Genomic DNA, 22996 nt, shown 5'->3' with positions numbered 1-22996 from the left:
TACATTAAATACATTTCCAGTCTGACACACTGGCATGCTTCTTCAGTATCACTTTCTGGGTGTTTTACAGTGGAATGGTTGGTGAAAACAAGGGTGGGGAACAATATGAATGTTCATAGACCTGTGCATGCTTAAGGTAAAGGTGTGCAGTGCCATCCAATCCATTTTAAGGCACGAGGAGTTTATATTGGCCAGAAAAAAACACTTGTTCATGAACAGTGATGAATGAGCTGAACAGAGGTGTTTAAGCAAAGCTTTCAAAGCTATTTATATCTTCTTATTTTTAAAAATGGGTTGCTATTTCATGTGAGAAATTTTCTTTGTGCAAATGCAGTCGTCTTATAATTTGTTATGTAGACTACCTGATGGAGGTCGGCAGCTATTCAGTTAATAAATATGAATAATAAATAAATATGAATTCATCCATCCATTCGCGTCCGCTTATCCTTTTCAGGGTCGCGGGGGGCGCTGGAGTCTATCCCAGCTGTCATAGGGCGAGAGGCGGAGTACACCCTGGACAGGTCGCCAGTCTGTCGCAGAGCCAACACACAGAGACAGACAACCATTCGCGCTCACATTCACTCGCACATTCACACCTATGGGCAATTTGGATTAACCAATTAACCTATCCCCACTAAGTGCATGTCTTTGGACAGTGGGAGGAAGCCGGAGTACCCGGAGAGAACCCACGCAAATATGAATTCCAAAGTCTAAAGTCCTGCACTGAAAACAGGATGGACCAGCTGCATCAAAGAACTTGCATATTAGCTCAGCTCACCCATGACTGTGTTTTCATCCCTAAACTCTAGTCAGTTGCACTTCATGCATTCTATGATGCAACATATTTCCCTACAGCAGACATGCACTGGGAGTTTAAGCACTGTAAAAAAAAAAACGTTGCTAAAACTTAAAAACTCAAGGCAACCGACTGCATTTACGTTTTTAGGTTCTGATGGATAACTTATAATTTCAAGTTTAGGTGATAAGTTGCTTTAGCTAATGTTTTTGTGTTGACAAAATTAATAATTGTCCTTTTTCTCAACTCATATTTTATTGTTTTTGCAACGCATTTCCTAAAGTTTACACAAGGTATTAGTTTTAGTTTTGGCAACGTATTTCCTAAAGTTTACACAAGGTATTAGTTTTAGTTTCGGCAACGTATTTCCTAAAGTTTACACAAGGTATTAGTTTTAGTTTTGGCAACGTATTTCCTAAAGTTTACACAAGGTATTAGTTTTAGTTTTGGCAACGTATTTCCTAAAGTTTACACAACATATTTTTTTTGTTTTGCCAATCAATTTCCTAAAGTTTAGAAAAAGTATCTTTCATAGTTTTCATGAGGTGCTCCCTGTTGTACCAATGAATGTTTACACAGTTGATTTTCAAATAACTTTGTGTTCAAACACAACTGCACCACTGACAATGTTGACTTTTGAGATCAGCCATTTTTAACATACTGACAACATTCAGCCACAAATAAAGTCCTTCCAAAAACACAAAAAAAGTCAAATTTTTGTAACAAATGTTACTCATCCAATTTTAAAGGTGGTGTTGTCAGACAGAATATCAAACCTATCTTGATAGATAGTCACTAACAAACGGATTCAAAACATCAGATGGCAGGATGTGAACAACTTCTATCTGGTTTCCATACAGCAAACAACTTTCAAACAAATTTTTCCACCACTTGTCTTTTAATAGTAATGGTATCAACACTCCAATTTCCTGTGAAGTTCAGTATCGCGCCACATTTGTTATAAAACTAATACAAATGTACCTAAAACCAGATTATAAAATTTTTTAAAACAGCTCAAGTTAGAATAAAACCTTTCAACATTTTATAATAACATGTTATACATGAAATCTGCAATCAGCCATGCAAGCTACATTAAGTAAAGTTAGAACAGAAGACATTGATTCAGAACTTTCTGCACCTTACCGTTTTCTTAAAGACAGAAATTAACTTTTTTCAGAGCAACTTGCCACGAAACCCAAAAACAGTAAATCAAAACAAATTGCCATTCTGTTTTACACAAGTTGCATTTGAGTTGAACATGTTGTCAAATAGGTTAGACTTTGGTTAAGAGCTTGGTTTTGAAGCTTCTTATCCTCTGGGAATAGGTAGATGTCAACTCCATAAAAATGTGTTGCACAGCTTCAAATGTGTACTTGAGTTCTTTGGGAAACTCCATGTTGAGCCCATAAAGTAGGCCAAACAAGTAGGCAAAGGCAGTGGGAAGGTCTGGCAGATCATCAAGAATAATGTCCTCTTCCAAAACAATGGCAGTGTTGACCACTGTGGACTGCGAGTTGGGTCCCACGTAGTCCTCCAGAACAGTGAGGATGCCCACCGTAACACCTCGGGTTGCCCTCTCAACTGGATCTGTATCCTATGCAAAATAAAAAACAACAGTACATATAAGTCTCTGAAAACCAAAACTGAAGATTGAGTAGATTTGCATACTCACCAGACATGTTAAGAAGAGTTTGGTCTCGTCGTCGCGAACAAATATCGGTAACCCTTCCAAACTGATGGTTCGTCGATGCTGGACTATGTTTGAGACCTAAAACAAGGAAATCAAATAAGACTCAGTCTCATTTATAAACCTACCATTTTGTTTTTAAAACACATTAAGTGTTGTTGCTCAAAATACAGCCTTAAGAAATAAGATGTTGAAATGAGTTATTACAGATAATTGGTCATGTTTTTGTCAGTTTTTTTAATTTATTTATTTTTTAAGTAATTTTGATGTGCAACAAATGTAGCACACTTATTACAACATTTATAACAAAAAGTGCCATGAGTGGGATGAGAGTTGAACTGTCTGTCATTACCTGCAATCTGCCAAACAGCGCTGCTTGTTAGCTTGTAATCCCATTCAGGACACACTTTTTGAAAACTAACAATTTTTACATCAATTTAGTAAATATTTAATAAAGTATCTTTCGTTACAGTGGGAACTTCAGGTTCCTCATAAACCAGACACAAATACATTTTTATATATTACCTGTTCATCAAACTTCTGCAACAGGGAATCCATGTCATTGCGGAAAGCAGCTTTTCTAATTCGATACAGCTTAATCAGCCGAAGTGAGTAAGTGTCGAGGGCAGTCATGAAGGTCCCCATGAGATCCTTGGTGGTAATGCGTGAGAATTCCGCACAAATCTACAAAGCAACAAAAAAAAATATAGAAGAAAACTTTTAAAGGTACATTATATAAAAATCACATTGTTTTCAAATTTGGTTAAAAGAGCTTAATTTCAAAACATTTAGTTAGTCTCGGTTGATCTATTGGTCAGGCCTTGATTGGATTTTTTTTTTTTCTTTTAGTGGTAGTGGTGGTACAAATTATAACTGACGTATTAAAAAAAACAAAAAACAAGAAAAATCTGATCAGCAGATTTTACAGTAAGTCTATAGAATACCTAATCAAATGTTGATAAGACAAAATAATGGTTTCAATTGTTACAGGATGTATTGCAGAAAAGAAATAAATCAATAAATTGTATTTTAAATTCATTGAAAAAATTCCATTAATTTTATAGTTATGTAGAAATGAAGTAAGAATAACATCCTGTGGTCAAATTTGTATACTTTCATAACACGTAAGTGACTTTCTCAATCCTGTTCTGTGAGTTTCATGGCTGTTGCCCGCTAAGGGTCAGCACCAAAAGATTCTAGATGCCCAGTGAAGACAAGTCATTGCGGCGACCGTGGTTCAGGGGGTTGGGAAGCTCATCTGTAACCGGAAGGATGCTGGTTCTATCCCCAGCTCTCTCTGTCCTGGTCGTTGTGTCCTTGGGCAAGACCCTTTACCCCACCGCTTACTGGTGTTGGCCAGAGGGGCCAGTGGCGCGATATGGCAGCGTCACTTCTGTCAGTCTACCCCAGGGCAGCTGTGGCTACAACTGTGGTTTCCCTGCACCGATGTGTGAATGTGAGAGTGAGTGAGTGAGTAGTGGAATTATAAAGCGCTTTGGGTGCCCAGAGAAGAGCGAAATAAAAGCAATCCGTTATTATACACAGCAAGTTGACAAGTAAATAGATTTCACTTCAATAGAGTTCATATTTTTAGAGCCAAGTATTTTTTTATATTTTATTGTTCTGCATTGTTAGCTCAACGGTAGCCTTCAACCTTTTCTACAAGATATTGGAGTGATACAAACAGATGCTTCTCAAGGGCACAAGAAATGGAGCTCACGTTCATTTACTCACCCAGACAAGTTTCGAGGCATTTGGAGTTGTTCAGAAGGAATTGTAAAGGTCCTATATCATGTAAAATCAACTTTTTGGAGCTTTTAAACACATTTTAATGTTATTTCCTTAGATTAAAATCCCTCCAGAGTGGTTTTTGGCTTAATTCAGGCATTTCTTAGTTGTCTCAGTGAATCCTTTCCCCATAACCGTGGCTCAGCTCTCTCTTGCAAAACGACTGACTCGTAACATTGGGATTAAAATTTCTTTCTAACAACTCCAAATGCCTTGAAATTTTTCTGGGTGAATAAATGAACGTTTTCAATTTTAGAAATAAGACCACACTGGGGAAAAAGGGAAGAAGAAAAAAACGGAAGTTTTCCTTTAAATATTTAAGAGATTATCTTACCTGTTCTTTCAAGAAGAGAGCTGGCCATCTGAGCTGCATTTCCTTGACCAAGGGCTGCATCTCCACAACTTCTTTCCTCCTGAGAGAGAATGTGATGTCCATCTTTTGGGTGATGAGTGCCATGTTCTTATCCCTCTTCTTCACCTTTTGGTTCTGTTGAGATAATTAATGGGTTGGTTTTGAAAAGTGCATCATTTATATTTTTAATTACATCATCATCTGCCTCAATGTTCTGTTAAGCAAGCACCTGTTTGATTCTTTGAAATGAATGAACCTGAGAAAATTTTAAAATGTCACTAATTTCCTCAATAATTCTCTGCAAAGCACTTTTAGAAACATGTAACAATGTTTGCATGCATAGAAAAAGTCTAGCTATTTTATGTTCAAGACATTGGTAATCTACAAACTCATTGTCCTCTTTATCACTTGATGCTACACCTGAACCACTTGGTAATGTCTCTGGCTCCTGAGAGGTATTTAAGGATTTATCAGGGGAGCTACTTTCACTAGGACATGCATTTGCATGAGAAATCAGTCTAATACAGTTTTTTATATCTTTTGAGTTTTTGTGCTTTCTGCTTGTGTGTGACGTAAAGGTTGTTAAATTGTTGGTAGCATAGTCACATTTTTGGAAAGGACAGGATACAGTCTGATTTTTTTAAGTGCCTTAAAATATGTGAAATAAATGTATGCTGTGAGCAGTTTTCCTTAAATTCACAAAAATCACAAAAAAATGTTGAGATCTCCTGCCTTTTCTTAGCCCTGTTGTGTGATCTGCTGAGGTGAGACTTCAATGCCCCTCGTGTCCTGAACGAACAGACGCAGTCACTGTAAACACAGGGCAAATGAAATCCTCTTCTATGTCGTAGCTGGTGATGTCTTAAGAGTACTTCTTGGCTTGAACAGACAAAAGAGCAGAACTGGCACTGCATACAAAAGCTATAATGAGAAGAGAGGAGAGGACAGTGTCAACAATTCAAAAGAAACCTGAATTAATCTCAAATTACCAAAGTTACATTACCTGATAATGTGTTTGGGGCGGGGGGCAGGCACTCCTGTTCTGATTCCTCTCCTTACCAACTCCTCATCAGTCCCTCATAAATCAGGACAAGCAGTGGTCTGGAGTTGGCTTTTAATTCTCTAAATAAATAAAAATAGCAATTAGTTTTAAAATAAAATACCAGCTTCCTGACATTACTTAAGAATTTTTTTGGCTCACTAAAGTGAGCTGATTCTGCCTTGTAAAATGCCATGTGAAACACAGTAAAACAAATAATTTACAAAACATACATTACATCAAATGTTTAATTTATTTAATTTATTATTAACAAATTGTATTCTACATGGAATGCACCAACAGTATACTGGGATGTATTATGTAAGCCAAGGATAATTTTGTGTGATTGGTTTTACAACTTAGAATGACAAACATTGGATTGAGAGTATGAGTGGGATAAAACTCCTGAAGCATCTGTTTAAATTATCAGTGCATTTATTAATGGTGCTCCATAAATAAACCAAAACAATGTTGTTTTGTGCATAACAAAAAGCTCACAATTGTGCAGTCAAAATGTAAAATAAAAGATGCTGAGCATAATAACAAAGACAGATTTTGCAGCTGCTCTGTTTCCAAGTTCTACTGCGCAACTGACAGCCTGGAGTTTGAAATTCTCTTTGTAACCGTGTCTCTTACAGGTGCCATTTATGGTCCTTACACACATAATATGGTAATATTACGTTGAAGCAGAGTACGTATCACTCTGCGAGGCTCCTCGGTAGCCGTAATGCTCCAACAATCCATCAAGCAGTGCAGCTTCATAGCTTACCAAAGTCGTACCAAAACATTTTTTGACATATTTTTTTAAGCTGTGTACCACATAAAATTGGTTCGAGGTCAGTAAGCACAACCAGAATTCATACATAAGGCAGACTGTCGATTTTTGAGATGAAAGGATTTTAGGCCGTGCGTCAACGCGTTAGCCCGGTTAGCTCACTAACGCCACCCAGCCCCACGCACGGGGTGATCCGCGGTAACTAGTTAACGGAGATTTGCCCCGTTAATGCAGTTATGGCATTAACTTTACGCTGACAGCACTAAAATAGTCATCTTCAAATGTTTTCTTTTTACCGACCAGCTCCTCTTTGATAGCTGCCGTGTCCATCTTGTCGTTGCCTGCAGGTGAAGCGATGGGGGAGGGGGAGTTGTGTTCAGTGAAGGAGAGAGGCGGAGTAACACAGCGTAGAGACAAAAGTGGACGAAAGAGAGGCAAACTTGCGGCTCCACGAGTATAATGATAATGTAGACTACATCGATATAAACTATATTGTCACATCTCATATTTCATTTAGTGGAGCTCGCTGGCCATGAGGACTCCACCACCCCGTTCACACAGAAACTAAAGCACACATTTTATTGGCTAGATGTGATTCGAACAAATTAAACAACATGGCAGCAGGCGCCCCCGAACTTTATTTTATTTTATTTAAATAGCGGCGGGGGGTTGCTGCCGTTGGTCATGAGTGAGCCAGCCTATTTTGTTTCGTTCGGTGGTATGGCGGCCACAGACTGCACTTCATGAAATACGCATAGGGGGTGTCGCGGAGGCTTGTCAGATATGAGCGCGCCTCTTTAGTAGCGAAGTTTGTCGGATTTTCATTGGTTTGTGACATGGAATCTTAAATGATATAGTAAACACATACCCATAAGCCACAAGGCTTCTTAGCCAAGAAAGTAATGCTATGCTAAGTTTCGGAAAAATACGAAGAACTTCAGTTGTGATATTTCTAACAGACAAATTGAGACTGTTCAAACATATACTGTCTGATATAATAAAAGAAACATTACTTGCCTTTAGAAACTTGAGATGAACGATCTATCCAGCTCCTAGCCTCACGTTCTCATTAAGGCAGACGGGCAGGTGGCTTTCAGTCCTTGCAAAAGCGCAAAGTAGACCCCGTAGCATCCAAAAATATGAGATGCGCATGCGTACTCAGGCACAGAAAGGCGCCAACAGCTTCAACTCATGTAAAACTTGAATTCATTCATTTTGCCAGCAATAAATTTAATCTGAGACCAACTTTTGCTCCAAAACGTTAAATGATTAGTTGAAACCCTTAATGTATTTGAGTTTATGGGCCAACTGAACTTTTATTGTTGAATTGTGAAAGAAATGACTGTAAGCTCAACAACTGCAAGTTTGATTTTTTACAGTGAGGTTATGCTGTTTGCAACTTATTTTCCCAAAGTCAGAGGCAGAGAAAGAAGAGTATGGTCAGCAATCTCCTGCTCGGTCCTTCAGGGATAGCATCCTGCTGTTGTTCTCCTTGTTGTTGCTGCATCGTATTGTTCATGCTCTCCTCAGCTGAACTTATTGAAGCACAGCTCTCTGCAGAGAGATGCCCAGCCTCTCACTGGTGGGACATATGATTCTGTTTCTTCATTTGTCTCTCTATCACTTCCTAGAACTCATTCTCTGTCTGTCTGGTTCTCTAGGTGCCATATTATGTCACTGTCACTGACTGGTCATGTCGCTACAAGCAGGTTGGGGTTTGTCCAAGTGTTTGCTGAGGGGAGGGTGACATCTGCTGAGCAGAGTGAACTGAGGCTTTAGGAAACTGGTTCCATCTGCACCTTTTTGATCAGGAAACAGAAGAAACGAGATTTTCTTTATGAGTGGTTTTGCTCCAGCTGTGAGTGATGGGTGCTGCAGTCCCACTTGCTTCCATTAATGCCAGAATCTGAGGTTCCCTCTACTGAATCTAAATCTAAAGTGTTGATGTGTTTGTTGTCACCTAATTGGTTCTAGTGTTAAAGCAGACATATCAAGCTGTTTCAGCATGTCAAATGTCTGCAGTGTTACAAAGCACAAAGTCCATGCAGTTATTCTCTCCCACAGAAAACACCTACAGTAAACGTTTTGGCAGGCCAGAGATTCCTCTCATTGCTTATCTACGTCACCGTGTAAAACATTTAGCATAAGTCCTGCCAAGCTGGCCTAAAACAAAGCATGTGTATTTATATCTACTTCCTAGAGCTGCTTCGGTTAACTTCACAATGTCTCATTGATGAGTCAAGTGCACCAAATTATCTCTTACTGGCTGCACAAGTGAGCAAAAGTGTCAAAGCTCTGCTAAACATAAATAAAGTGTGTTCATTTTTTTATAGCAACATTCCTATGACAACAGGAAAGCACATTAGCAAGTTGCACAGCTAATGTGGACAACAATAGCATTGCTGTTATTCTTAATATATCACTTATGTGTTAGGTTTGGTAAGTTTATATGCTCAGACACTTGATTACTGATGGGGAACAATTGTGATTTTGTAGGAACTAATTGATTATGATGAAAAACCAGTCTCCCTGCAAGTTGATAACTGTCCTGGAACATTTATTCCCATTAGGAGCTTTATCCATGTTTGTTTAAATATACTGACCTTTTGTGGTTATACAAAAGGTTGCTTTTAATATTACAGTGTAAAGCATGGATATTTTAAGTGCTTATCAACCAGCGTAGTCTGGTGTAATACGACTGGACAGTTTCCTATATAAGCCTTTAAACATCACAAAGATTTAAAGGATTTACATGAAAGATAATCTGCTAAAACATTTACGACTCAGCAAAATTTAAATAACATCTCTTATTACCTTAGAACTTAGAGCTGTACCCAGAGGCCCACGTTTACAAACACAGAACTATTATTTGATTTTGACGGAACATTTCTATTTTTTTCATATTTACAGTAGAGTTATTTTAATTGGTGCAGTGTTTTCCTTTTTCTTTATTGTTGTCATTGTAATGTATGTACACAGAAGAGCCACTGAATAGGAATCGGAGAAACTTTATTAATCCCAGAGAGAAACTGAGTTGTCATAGCAGCAAATATACAACAAACATCAAACACTCATATAAACTGAGTGTAGAAAAAGAGATATTGATAGATAAATATTAAGATAAATAAATATAGAGATAAACGTATAAATATAAATATACATAAATATAAAAGGACATGAATGATATTCCAGACATTTGTTTGAGAAAATTTTCTCTGACTGGATCTACTTAAATTAGATTGAATACCCCTGCTTTAGAAATACCAGTCCATTGTTATTCTGTAAAGTAAAGCAGTTTTGTCAAAGCTGCCGGCGTGGTTCATTTATTCATAAGAGGTCCAGTTTTTTTCTCAAACCCAACCAATTAGTTCTTAGTGCCTAAAACTAACCGGCAAATGGAAGCCAAAGCACAAAGGAAAAAAAATGGAGTGACATTAGAAGGTATATATATATATATATATATATATATATATATATATATATATATATATATATATATATATATATATAAATAAATAAAAACCACATTAAAACATGATAAAAAACATCTGTTTCCTGGTTGACAAACCTCCTACTTATGCCAGTACCTTCCCTCCAACATCCAAAGGTGAACTTTGCAGGTCTCTAAAATAGTACCATTATCTCTGGCCACTAATATTGCAGTGGGCTGTGTGTCTAAGCATCAATGCCAAAGGACATTTTGCACATAACAGAGGGGACAGGACAGCAATATATTACAGCCCGGGATGAAAATGTGTAGGAACCGCTAAAGAAGTCAAAAGGCACGCACTATAAATCTGATGCCCATGCAATTTTTCCTGGAAAAAAAAATCTAGCGATCATTCCAGATACACAAATTCAAGATGTCTGCAATTAACTTCAGATTAATGAAGAAATAATCGCAGCCTACTGTGTCAGGCATTTCTCCTCTCAGGCATTTTTAAAAGTGGATTTTATTCTTACCAAAAAAATGTTGCACCCCAGCTAATAGCGAAAACAAACATACCACAAGCTTTATGAGAACAATATGTGCTGACTGGTTCTACGAGGTTACTTCCTCACTCAGAGCTACATTATGCATCGTTCTCTCGTTCAGAACCTATAATAGCATTAAAAGCACAGAGTGGTAAAATGCATGTCAAGGTCCTCCAACACATGCTGACAGTTAAGCTCTGCATAAGGAGTATATTACAATTTTGTGAGGGCAGTTAAGATGTGAGATGTTTTTCTGATGTTTCCTTCTGCCCACACAGCCTCAAGTTCAGTTTGCTCTTCACTCCTCTCCTTCTTTACCCCTGACCTAGACTCCCTCCACAGCAGCCTCCTTTGGGCCAACTTGGACTAAGTTAAAGGAGGGAAAGTCTACCCTCGCCGCCTCCACACAGACCATTTCTTTCCTCTTGCCATCAATCTCCCCGTGCCCCCTGCTTCTTCGTTGCTCGGGCTAATTAACTAAAAACCAAGCAGAGATTTTATATAATTCAGCAGCAAGAACTGCCACGTCTCGATCCAGAAACACACAGAGAAAAAAGTGGTGACTGAAGCCAAAAACCACCAGGAGAGGAAAAAGGAAAAAGTAAAGGCCAAATTTTGTCTCCCTAGCACAAAAATATCAGAACACGAGAACCTGGAAGCCAAAACTATGAAATTCTCTCGACATATTTTATTTCTTCCATGGCTACGTTTTAATCAGACACACTGGGAAAATTAGTCGCAGGCCGGGCATGACCAGTATCAAGGTGTTGGAGCAGGGAAGACAAGGAAGTGGAAAGAGCTTGCAAGAGGAGAAATGGCACAATGAAGTGGAAGATAGAAGCTCAATTGTGAAGGTTTTGACAGGTGCAGGTGAGAGAGCTGTAAGATGAAAGACAGCCAGAGCGAAAGACAGGGAAATGGACTGTGCGAGGCGCGAGGGATCTGTGACCAAATGGTCTTTGCGGAGTGCTCGCTTCTCCACTGAAATCTCCTGACCACTCTCCATTAAGCTTGAGTCCAGGGAACAATATATAAAGAAAGTTTTGACATGGGAGAACAATGTGCAGGAAACAAATAAAAATAAAAACCCCAAAGAACAAAAAACAAACAAAAACGTGAAAGTGTATCGAATAATACATCCTGTGTAGCTTCTGAAATCCTGCACAGACTAAAAAAAGAATGCAAGATGACAAGACTATATTATTACACATCTGCTTAAAAAACATAACATGAAACCCTTCATATGTCCGCTGCGTGATCTTTTATTTATTAAGATACTGTGAGTCTCGATGCATACTGAGGCTTACCAAAAGAGTCACCAATCCAGCTGGGTTACCTATGTCTTTTTCCCCCATCTCATCCTCCCTCCCTTCTCCAATAAATTCAATGCTTGTCTGAATTAATGCATTACAAGCTGTGCTTGCGATATTAAAAAATGATAAAAAACGAATCCCTCCTCCACGGTCTCATGTGAGGCAGGGTCCTCACACTGAGCTGACCCTGAGCATTCTCTGCCATCTGCACCATGAGTTATGATATTTGGTGTCGCTTGGATTACGCTTTAATATTTCATTACAAAATCCTATTCTATATATCTCCCCCAGGTGTGTTACTATTAATCATAAGATGCTGTGAATACCCAGGGCTCAATCATACCACCTAACTGCTACAGGTGCGTGATATTCATAAACAAATATTTTGCACATGTATAAAAAAAGGTGGAAAAATAAGGTGCACACTTTGCGAGCACTCAGCTGCATTATATAGATATTTTGTTCACTTCACAAGAGATTGCAAGAGGAGCAAACTATACGCAATACTTTTCAATGAAAGTCCACGTCCACCCTTTATGACCTTAATAATAAGCACAACCTAGAATTATCACGTTTCTGAAAATGTATAAGACCTGATTGTAAACTGTCATTGCATAATGCAGCACAGGTGTTCCCACTAAAGTGCTTGTTTAGTGTATTAATAAAGGTAGTTGGAAATTGTGCATGCAAACCGCCACACAATGACACACACACACTTGCACAATCTGTCATCGTCTTAAGATTCTGCGTGTTGTCTCACTGCTCCGTGTGAGCTCGGGTTCAGTTCACATGGTTGTTTCTCGCACCAGTAAACACACGTGAACACACACTGCTGTATCAAATAGCAAAAGTATGAAGCACAGCATGTGTTTTCTCCCAGGGGGAGCTGAGCGTTATGCCATAACTGGTGGCCCCCGCCGAGAGCTGAGCTACTCATCATGCATGTATGAAACAAACACAGTGCCCATCATCAGGAGCCAAGCGTCCCTTCTGATGTGATCTATTTCCAAAGCTCGACTCTGCTCCTTGCAGCCAGGAAAAAGAGAGCGAGGGAGAGAGAGATTAACACGCTGCTCACATCACAAAGATGGCTGGGGACCTCTCAAAGTGGAGCAACGCGAGTAGACCAATCCAAAGTAGGGCTGACCACTTCACCTAGAATCTCCCTCTGCTGCTTTATTTTATTAAGTCACGCAAAAGAGGGCAACAACAACTAAACCCCAGCGGAGATTCAGGAAAAACAACAGCAGAATACATTACAGCAAACAAACAAAAATATGCATCAATCACTGATAAACTCATCAGCAAAGCGTTTAGTGAGGTCATTGACTGAAAGAACTAAGGGTCGTTTTCCTGTAGCTTTCTTTACAACCAAGCATCTTTTTGCAACCAGTAGAGTCGCCCCCTGCTGACCATTAAAAAGAACGTTTCTGATTTAAATCCATCTTTTGTATCTATGGGTTTAACTTATAAAATACAACAATAAGATTATGATGCTTCAAAGCTAAAATATTGACTATTTCCATGTTAGAATATTAGCAACATGCTTTTTCTCACTATAAATACAAGACACAGTTGGGACTAGTTTCACCTGGTCATAATTCAAAGCGTTGATCAAAATAACTTATTGACCTGATGTGGAGCTTTAAAGGACGTTATATAGTCACCAAAGTGATAATATTTCATCTTTATAATGATATTAGTGTGTGTCTTTCATGGTAATCCATCCTATAGTTGAGATATTGCATTAAAGAGGAAAATGTCAGCCTCATGACAGTGCTTAAAGAAAGGTCAGGGGATCAACAAAGTCTTTAAGATACATCCTATCGGGACCACAAATGTCTGTACGAAATGTCATAGCAATCCATCTAATAGTTGCTGAGATATTTTAGTTTGCAGCAAAGTGGTGGATTGACTGCTAGCATGGCTAAAAACAAGCAAGACAAACAAAGACTTTGTCTTTATAACCCGTCATAAAACTGGGAGATGTTTTAAACTGCGAAATAATTAGAATATATACCTGACCAGACAGCATGTTTAAAGTGCACCAGAAAAAAAGCAACTCCTAAATAAATCAACCTGAATATTTAAAAGAATGCACTCAAACGTTTGGGTCTCACTCTGAATTAAAGTTGCCATTAGAAAAAAAGGAGGTGATGGATAAAGTGATGGAGTTCCAGCTGCCCTTCTCCTCTGGTCAGGACACCACGCAGTGATGGATGTCTGCCCTCTTGGCAGATGCGTTACAGGGTCACGACACACCCAGCTGTAGTGTCCCTTTATCGGCGTCAGCTAAGTGTTCATTTTCTCCTCCCTGCCATCATAGCTGTAACACCTCAGTGGTAATTGCTGTGTGATAAATAAGCTTTGTGTAAGCCCACGTTGGTGATGACAACACGGAACAATCACGAAGCCTTATTCCCTGCATTCCTTAATTTCATCTCTCAGCTGTAAATGCGAGTGTTTGGGGATAATTCATTTTATCGCAGGTCCATTCTTTGCACGCACGTCTGTGTCGCACATATTTACAGCCAACAGATTACGAGGCATATTTTCAAATTGATGTTATCAGCTCCTCAGAACCCCCACCCCCCACCCCCTTTTTTCTAAGCTACCAACCAACTCCTCTGGAGGAGCAATTTTCCACTGTTGCTCTATATGACTTGGTGAGTCATACACAGTACTATTGTAATAATGGTAGACCTTCCATTGAGATAGGCGGGGATGCATTAAAATGCTGTGTGAGTGTGTGTTCTGCAGTGTGCCTAGAGATCAGTTCAAGACAGTTCAGGTGTGGTTATCTTGACCCGGACCTCCATATGTGCTTTGCCCGCTCTGCCCTCATCCTTCTCACCTTCACTCGAGAGATACAGACCAAACAAACTTTGAGCCACTATAAAAGGCTGTGAGAAAACAAAAATGATAATGACAGAAAATAGAACAAGAAACACAGTTTCATACCAAAAACCTCTAGCTATCTCCATTATTGCCACATCCTCCACCACTCAAGCTGGCAGTTACACAAAGATCAGCATCGGAGGCTGGACGGTAGCTTGGGCCGGGAGACGTGAGACCCTCTTGAGGCTAAGGCAGCAGCTGTCCACAGGCCTTCTTTTCCAGATTATCCTGGCAGTGAAACCTGGGTCGCATGGTCTGATGTGCAGCCCAGTGTTCTGCCTCTCTCTGTTTGGCCGCGTTTTCACTGAAGCTCAAGAACTCACTTTTCCAGCAACAGGTCAGGGATGTTTTGTGCTAATTTTAAAGCTTACACTGTGACATGTTGGTTGGAACACTTACTGGCTTGCTGTGTGTTTGTCTCACCAGGGTCTGAATGAATAAAGGAATGCCTTTGCTACTCTAATCCATGTTATATGTCAACCTTCATTTTGGATATAGTTAGAATGCAAGTACACATACCACTCTGAATCAATGGATGCGCCAGTCTAACCTATATGTAAAGTATATGTACTGCACTGAACTTGTAATTTGACACATTAAAACCGCTTGTGTCCTGCTGTGTCTATTAAATTTATGAGGTAGCAAAAATCATCTCTATAGCATTTTATTTTAAAATGACAGCCTATTTAAAAACCAACTAAAACTCATCTTATTAAGCTTTGTTTTAAAGTATTTTTGCTATTTTTTTTCCTTAAATATGCAATATAAATAACATTTTATTAATTTTCATTTTTCAACCTATTTTAACTTCATGTTTTTTTACTAGTAACTGAATGGTCTTGTGTGTGTGTGTGTGTGTGTGTGTGTGTGTGTGTGTGTGTGTGTGTTTTACATAAATACACCCTACAACACAGTTTCTATAATTTAAGGACAGTATTTTTAACAACTGTGTTAATTTGCAGATTATGATGTTATATACAAAAGAATGATGTGAATCATTAGTGAATAAACTCCCCAAACTCCCCATTAGTGTTTTATGAAAGAGAAAACTGTACATGCAATCAGCAGCACTAAAGCCTTTTTCAGTTATTAAACTCTCATTTGCTGAATTCAGATTGACACAGGAACACAGTAAGATATGTTTCATTGAGCCAGTAAAGATGAATCACCAAACATTAAACCAATGAAAACACATTTTGCCATATCTCCCATGATGCTTTAAACTGTTACCAAACAAAAGACATTGTGTTTACCATTTTCTATTAACTTGAGCTTCCTGAAGCACCAATAGAGACCAGACGAGACACGAAAAGGGGAATTTATTCAAGTTGTCTGCTTCTGCCGCTCTGATTTCCATGTGTTTCTTTCCAACATAAAAGCTTCAACCGATTGCCAGTGTTATTTGCAGTAATGTGAAAGCCCACCATCTGGCACTCACAGCCCAGTCAGTCTAAACCAAAGCAAGACTCCTCTGACAGCTGCGGGCTAGTTTGCAAAAGTCAACAGAGAAACCGGCTTATTTCATGCAAAACTGCTTTTGTTTCTTACTATAAGTAGCTTGTCCTAGTTAATTTAATTAAAATTTTGTTTTTCTGGAATATTTATAGAAAACAGCAGACATGGAATAAACACTAAGAGTTAAGTTAAATTTCATCTGATCCTTTACAGGGGATGGTACTGTTAAAAGGGTGAACCGATGATTTTAGCGAGTTTACACGTGCAGTTGTTGCACAAGCCCTCAATTTGATACAAGAACACACAAACAGCCCAACTAACGTCACTGCATCAGCATGAATTAGTCTTATAAACGTTCAAATATTTCAGGTGATGGGTTCTGGATTTTCACTTTGCTGGTATTTTTAGCTTTAAGGAAACCGGTCAGCCTAATACGCCAGCATTTGGCTCAAGATGCAGCATATAAAATGTACATTTTTCAGCTCATTTTATGTGTTTTTAATTGTTTTTTTATTTATTAACTTATCAATTTGTTAAAATATGACTGAAAATGTGTTCCACTTTATTAATAATTAAAGTTTAGCTTTATTTGTATTTAATTACCAATACCTACATGCTATATTATTTTCTTCCTCTCTTTTCTGCAGAGAAAAGCTAACAGTGCTAACAGAATTAGCACCATCAATGCAGTAAAGTGATACACGACTGCATGGTACTGATCATTTTACTGATAATGTTGAGGCAAAATTTTTTAAATGTTTCACCTACAATAGAAAAAATGAGCAACAACTAAACAAAAAGGAAAATTGTTTCACATTTCATTCAAATAGCACTCCAACGTATTCACAGTTTTTCACTCTTAATGACTAAACCTTTTTACCTTGTTACTGATCGTTGAACAGATTGTACTATGATGGTGTCAATCAGAGTGAGAGTTTAATAACTATTAAAAAAAACTGTGAATTTTGAAAATGTGTTTAATTCACAAAGTAACACAAATATAGTTTGGTTTTAAGTAGGTGTAAAACAGGACATGTAAAAGAGGACTGACACATGCAAAATATTCATATTTAAAATTTATTTAAAAATAGTTTTTAGAACTTTAAGGGAACCCTGAATTTCGCTTCCCTGATATTTCTCTTCAACTGAAAAAGTCTGTTTGCATGTTCTGCTTCAGACTGGCAGAATGAAGTAAGGAAATGAGCTGACGTGCCATTTACAGCCCAATATACATCAACAACAGCTTCCATACTAGATTTTTTCACACTTACACAAAACCTGGGCTTTTTAAGACCCGTGCTTTTGTTGTATATATGAATTTAAGGAAATTCACCTGGATCAGTTCCCCCTGGTGTTTTTATTCTTGGGTAACTTAGAGCGTTTAGAAATAGCATCAACTACTAGCAGCATGACCATACTTTTATCCTCAGAATTAAAACTGGCAGAAAATATAGAACCAGCAAAATTAATTAAGTCTTAGAAATCTTGTATTACAAAGTTTGAATGCAAATTCACCAGCTGTGATGACACTACCATTACATGAAGCAACACAAAAATAGAAATTGTGAAGTAAAATCAGAATTACATGAAAATAAACCCTTGTGATAGTGATATATAACTGAGTATTTTCACTTCAGGGCTGTTCTGTGATTCACTTGCACTGTAGTATTTCCATTTTTTGCAACTTGCTTGATTATAAATAACTTACAGCTGTAGTTACTTTAAAGTTGGAGGCTACAACTGATCAGTTAATAAAGATAGGATTAACTGATACTGATTAAACTAACTGATTGTATAGATTAAACTGGTTTGGCCAAAAGTAAAATCCTGCTTAAATACTAATGCATGCGCAACAATAATCTAGTAGAATAATATAAAAAAGATTGGGATCCTTTTTCGTTTTTATGAGCACTTTTAGTGAATACTTTATTTGAAGCTCATTACATGCATGCATGACTGTTGTCAGTATCACAACTCTTACTTAAGCAACTGAACATATAGAATAGAATAGAATAGAATAGAATAGAATTCAACTTTATTGTCATTGCACATGTCACAGGTACAAGGCAACGAAATGCAGTTTGCATCCATTTCCCTATAACTAATAATTATCAACATTGAGAGTTGAATATTATATTAAAGATTGTGTTATGCTTTGGCTTCAAAGGTTGCAAGCACGTCGAGGTAGCTGTTGTTATAATTTTTGCATTATATAAAGAAAATTGGATTAAACTACATAAAACTTTGGAAAAATAAATTCACAGTGCATGAAAGGTAACTGAAAGCCTGACCCAGGGTCATCTTTTCTATCTGCATGTCAAACAGAAACTGAAAGCTCTGACAGGGAAAGAAGCAAACACCCGCAAAGGCCTGTTCAGCCGTGAGAAGAGCAGCAGCTCTTTCCAGAATCTGCAGCATGTTCTGGCTTTCTCTTTCCATGCATCTTAAAAATAATACCATTGCCTTATCAATAATTTCACACATAATGCTTCCTTTCTTGCAACTCCACATGTATCTGAGCTGTCTGCCAAACAGAGGGTTGTACACTTTGTTTGTAATTTAATTTTGGCACCATTATAGTGATTTTCTGCCTGCTGCTTGCCTCCATTTGTTATAAGTGGATCATCTAGAGTTTTCATAACACTAGTGGGATTTTAAGGTTGTTAGTACCCAACTTTACCTCTGCAAAATTTTAAAAACAGTGCAATAATTCAATGATCAAAATACAATCAAGCTTGCATTTACTGTCTTACGTGCACTCCAACAACTAAACAATGATGATTGTGGTTTTATGCAAAGCAGAATCTATGTAATGTTTTATTTTACATCAATCTTCGCACATTTAAATTCCCTCTCCTTAAGGCTAATACAAAGCCTGAGGTGTTCACTGCATCAAGCAAGGGATGACTCATTTCACAAGTAATGGTTTGTCAAAAATGGGGCATGGTGCTGTCGAAAAAGGAGAAATCAAATTAAATAAAATGGATCATTGGTTGACCTTAAGCAAACTGTCTTAGAACTGAAATTAAAAAAAATTAAAATACAGTATGAATCTGTGCTATTTTTGTAGGTTAATTCTTTGATCTCAGGGAATAATTTCAGAGGCAACACATACAGCAGTAATGTGATTGCTTCAGTCATCATGTTTTATCAGATTACATATCTAATCGCTTTGTAAATGGAGAGTATAATTTGTGCAGATTACAGGCCAGTGGTGGCTCCTGTCTGCTTGACAGTTCACATGATCCGCAGACAGCCAGAAGGATGGGCAAAAAGACAGCAAGTGGGAAGGAAACCACCAACCACCTGCTTTAATCCCTGATGGAAAATCATCTGATCCTGCTGTTTCTGATAGCCCAGATTTTTTCCCCCACAATGGCGCGAATAAGTGAATAATATGTAGGCACGCACTTGAGGCATGGAAACATACTCGGCTGCATTTCTCACACACGTTTACGGAGACTATGGAAACGCAAAGCTATGCAGAATACATGAGACATGATTGCAAAGGAAGTAGGACTATATATAATGAAATTAAAGCAACTCAGTTTCTGAAATATCCCTGGGGTATATAGCTAGTTGTTTTATGGGGGGAGATAAGAGGATTTTGTCAGGCTGAGATGCTGGCTAATGCTATTGTTTCTACAGGGAGCATAAAACAGCAAAGAAGCTTTTCACACGTCTTTCCTTCTTTTGTAGTACTGTTACTGTAGCTATCATTTCAAAGCACAAGGTGGAAAAAATTATAATATCGCAGCAGAGGACATATTATGAAGGAAGTGCAACTGTTTTATTAGGTTTCTCTCTTCTTCTTTTTTTGCATCAATATGAAAACCACCCATTCAAATACATTAAAGTAAATTCATTTTAAAGATATTATGGAAATGATCTACAAAATAGGTTTTACATTTTAAATGCTGTCAAAAACCATAAAATGAGTTTAAGGTATCCTGTGAGAATTCCGATTCTCTCTCGCTCTGTCTCCCCGTCTTCCCTTGCAAACTCACTTATGCACTTACACGTGTACTTAAACAGCCCTTTAAGTTACTCTAATAGACCATTAAAGGTGGTCAAATTAAGTTAGAGGTGTGGTTAGCGTAGCCCTCTCTTTCCTTCTGCTGACTTGTCTTTTCCCTCATGCCTCCTCGCTGTTTACCCAATTTTTCACCTGCCTTCACTTCTTCACTGCCTCCTTTAGCTCGTCACTCCTTAATCCCTCAACCTAATAGTGCTCCCAAGGAGGCAACTTGTCATATTATGCCAGCCAAATCACTGTATCATCTACACGGCATAGTTGGTGAAAACAAACAAGATTCTGTCCTCCTTCATCTCTATCGCAACAATTTCAAATGGCACATTACAGAAAAGCATGGTTGATTCAATCTATTACCAAGTCAATCCTAATACTTGAATCTAGTGGCACTCTCACGATGAGCCTTAGCGGTCCTACTTGGCAGGTGAAATGATTTGCATTCAATCTTCAAAAGAAGTGCAGGGGCTTTTACCTGTCACAATACAACCTAACCCCAATCTGCCAGCAGCAAAAAGTCTTTAAAAAAATTGCAAAACAGACAAGTCATTTTTGAGTCACTTTTTGTTTTTTTGCTTGGAGAGAATATTGGTTATTGTCGGCCACGAGGCAAATCTGTTGGAACTCAAGGTTTTTCGCCCAGCTGCCATCTTTTCATACACTTTGTCACTTAAATCAAGCAGCATTTGCTTGTTAATAAGACTTCACAGTCTTCACTTTAAAAAAAAAAAAAAGCAAATTAAAATGTTTTGTCAAAATTCAAGAATTATTAAACAGTTTCACAGTTTTTTATTTTAAAAAACCCCCAAAACTCTATTTGCAGACGCATTAAACGGCGTATTATAGTGATAAAGAGATCTAAACTGGAGAAAAACTAAATTGAGAAAAGATGAAGAGGAAGATGAAGGAGTCACAGGTACGGAAAAGGGAGAAGAGGAAGAATATGGTGAAAGGTCATGTTTTTATTCTCTGTTATTTAGCTAAGGCCAAAGACACACTGAGCACAGATGCTGTGTATCTGCTGGGACAGCCAGCCTTCTATTGTATTCTGTTGTACTGTATTGTACTCTGTCATGTGTGGAAGTCTGTGCATTATTACAGTCAGTGTAAAGAATAAAAAAGAAGAAACTCTAATATAATGTGCACAGCCGACTGAGCACGCGTGTGCGTGCACGCGCATATTCATCCACACACAGCTGCAGCTGCAGCAGCCAAACTAGGCGCACAAACTCTTTGCCATAGCGATGACGAGATAATAAAAGAAGCCACGGGCGCGTTTAACTTCAGAAGGAAAATTAGAGGAAGTTGCTAAGAGCACAAATAGATAACTAGATAAGGAGGGGGCTTCTTAATAGGGGAAATGCTCAGACAGCAGAAATCTGCGCCTTTTGGAGACGGGCAAAAGTCACCATACCCTTTCTGCAGTCAAATAAAGCAAAATTAAGCCTCCAAACAGGCGTGTTGTTGTCTGTTTCGTGGTTAAACTGGTGTTTTGAAGATATAACTTTAAGCCAAGTTAGACTAATTGGAGGATTTACGCAGTTAAAATGCGATTTCTTACGAGGAAATAGTAAAAGGTTATTGCTTGCATCATTTTCTCAGGTGAGTGATCTCTAGGAAACTAAACCTCTAAAGGAAGAAGGAAGACGATTCTCTACGAAATCATCCAAATCTCCGTGGACCAACACACATTTAATTCCCTTTTCTCGATATGACAGTTAACTCACCTTCCGTAGGATCCACTGGCTCAGGAGAACTATGGTCCAGCTGAGAACCTGCATGTCACCTTCCTTTTAGCGGACCACGCCGAAAAGCTACGCGTCTCCCCAGCTGAACATATAAAGACACACCGCGGAATCCAAGCAATCCCAAGTGGCAGGCGACAAGTGATGTTTTTGAGAAAAACACGGATAAAGTTGTTTGTTTGTTTAGTCGGAGTCACAGTGATTTCTACAGACAAACTTTGAGCGGTGGTTTCAGTTTCTCCGGTCCGCCTCATGTGGCACATCCATGGTGTTTGCCTCCGCTCATGCTGGACGTCTGACGGAAGTTTGGTGCGAAAGTCAGTTTGGAAGGTGGAGGCAAACAGCGGAACGTTTGAAGATCACCTGCGCTTCTTGTGTTTTGTGATACTAACTGGCTGATTTTGAGAGATGAGATCTGTCGCGCGCCCTATCTCTCCTTCTCCTCCCCCCACCCCCTCTGTCTTTCTCTCCCTGTTTTCGCGCGGGCGTCACGGCGCACAGCTGCTTCTCCTTTATTGGAAACCGCACTGACCACAACTGCATGTAGATTATGTTGTCCAGTCAGTGTTTACACCGAGAGGTGACTGCTGACACTATCTGACGCTCTGTTCGTCAAACAGGATGCTTTTGTTGGATATTTATTTATGCTGGACTGATTTTTAAGCGTAACGTCTCTTTTTTAAGTTTCCAAAGTTGTTTTTCCCCTTTCTTTGTTATATGCGACAGCAAATTGAATATTTTTGACTCATTAGTTGGACAAATCAGTCAGTTTGAAAAAACGTCCCCCGTTGCTTTGACTGCTTTTGTTTTTGACGTTAGTTGAGGAGATATGTTATACACTAATCAACACATAGATTGCAGGGAATTTTAGCACAAGTCTTGTGTGATACTTCCTCCTATATGACATCTTCATATAGTTTGTTCTTAGTTTGTTTGGCTGTAATGCAGGATTTATTAACATGGATGGAATCAACTTGCATTTTAATAGATAGATAGACAGACAGACAGACACTGTCTAACACTAATGTATGCCATTGTCTCCTTTTCGTGACTGCTAAACAATCATTATCTTACACAAAAATCTCAAACCTCCACTGCTACATTTAGGTGACTGTGTGTGATGGAGGGCAACAACCCAAGCTA

The 22996-nt window shown here is 38.4% G+C and overlaps 2 protein-coding genes across 2 annotated transcripts in view; both read right to left on the bottom strand.

Annotated features, from left to right (window-relative positions):
* The window catches only part of nxph4 (neurexophilin 4), a 53477-nt gene extending 31182 nt beyond the window's left edge, over positions 1–22295 (bottom strand). The window contains exon 1 of the mRNA XM_026166811.1: positions 21836–22295. Within this exon, the coding sequence (XP_026022596.1) occupies positions 21836–21889 (54 nt within the window). The 5' untranslated portion in view covers positions 21890–22295. The remainder of the gene's footprint in view (positions 1–21835) is intronic.
* On the bottom strand, positions 1676–6767 carry LOC113021932 (uncharacterized). Its single transcript, XM_026166813.1, has 7 exons — positions 6738–6767; positions 5627–5745; positions 5356–5544; positions 4606–4758; positions 3009–3167; positions 2469–2564; positions 1676–2390 (listed from the first exon to the last, which is right to left on the bottom strand). Exons 4-7 carry the CDS (start codon positions 4726–4728, stop codon positions 2070–2072), a joined length of 699 nt encoding a protein of 232 aa, XP_026022598.1. The 5' UTR covers positions 4729–4758; positions 5356–5544; positions 5627–5745; positions 6738–6767; the 3' UTR covers positions 1676–2069.
* Positions 22296–22996: the final 701 nt, after the last annotated feature.

Source organism: Astatotilapia calliptera, chromosome 5 (assembly GCF_900246225.1).
Source record: "Astatotilapia calliptera chromosome 5, fAstCal1.2, whole genome shotgun sequence".
In the NCBI taxonomy this organism is placed as follows: Eukaryota; Metazoa; Chordata; class Actinopteri; order Cichliformes; family Cichlidae; genus Astatotilapia; species Astatotilapia calliptera.
This window is presented reverse-complemented; position numbering and strand designations above follow the sequence as displayed.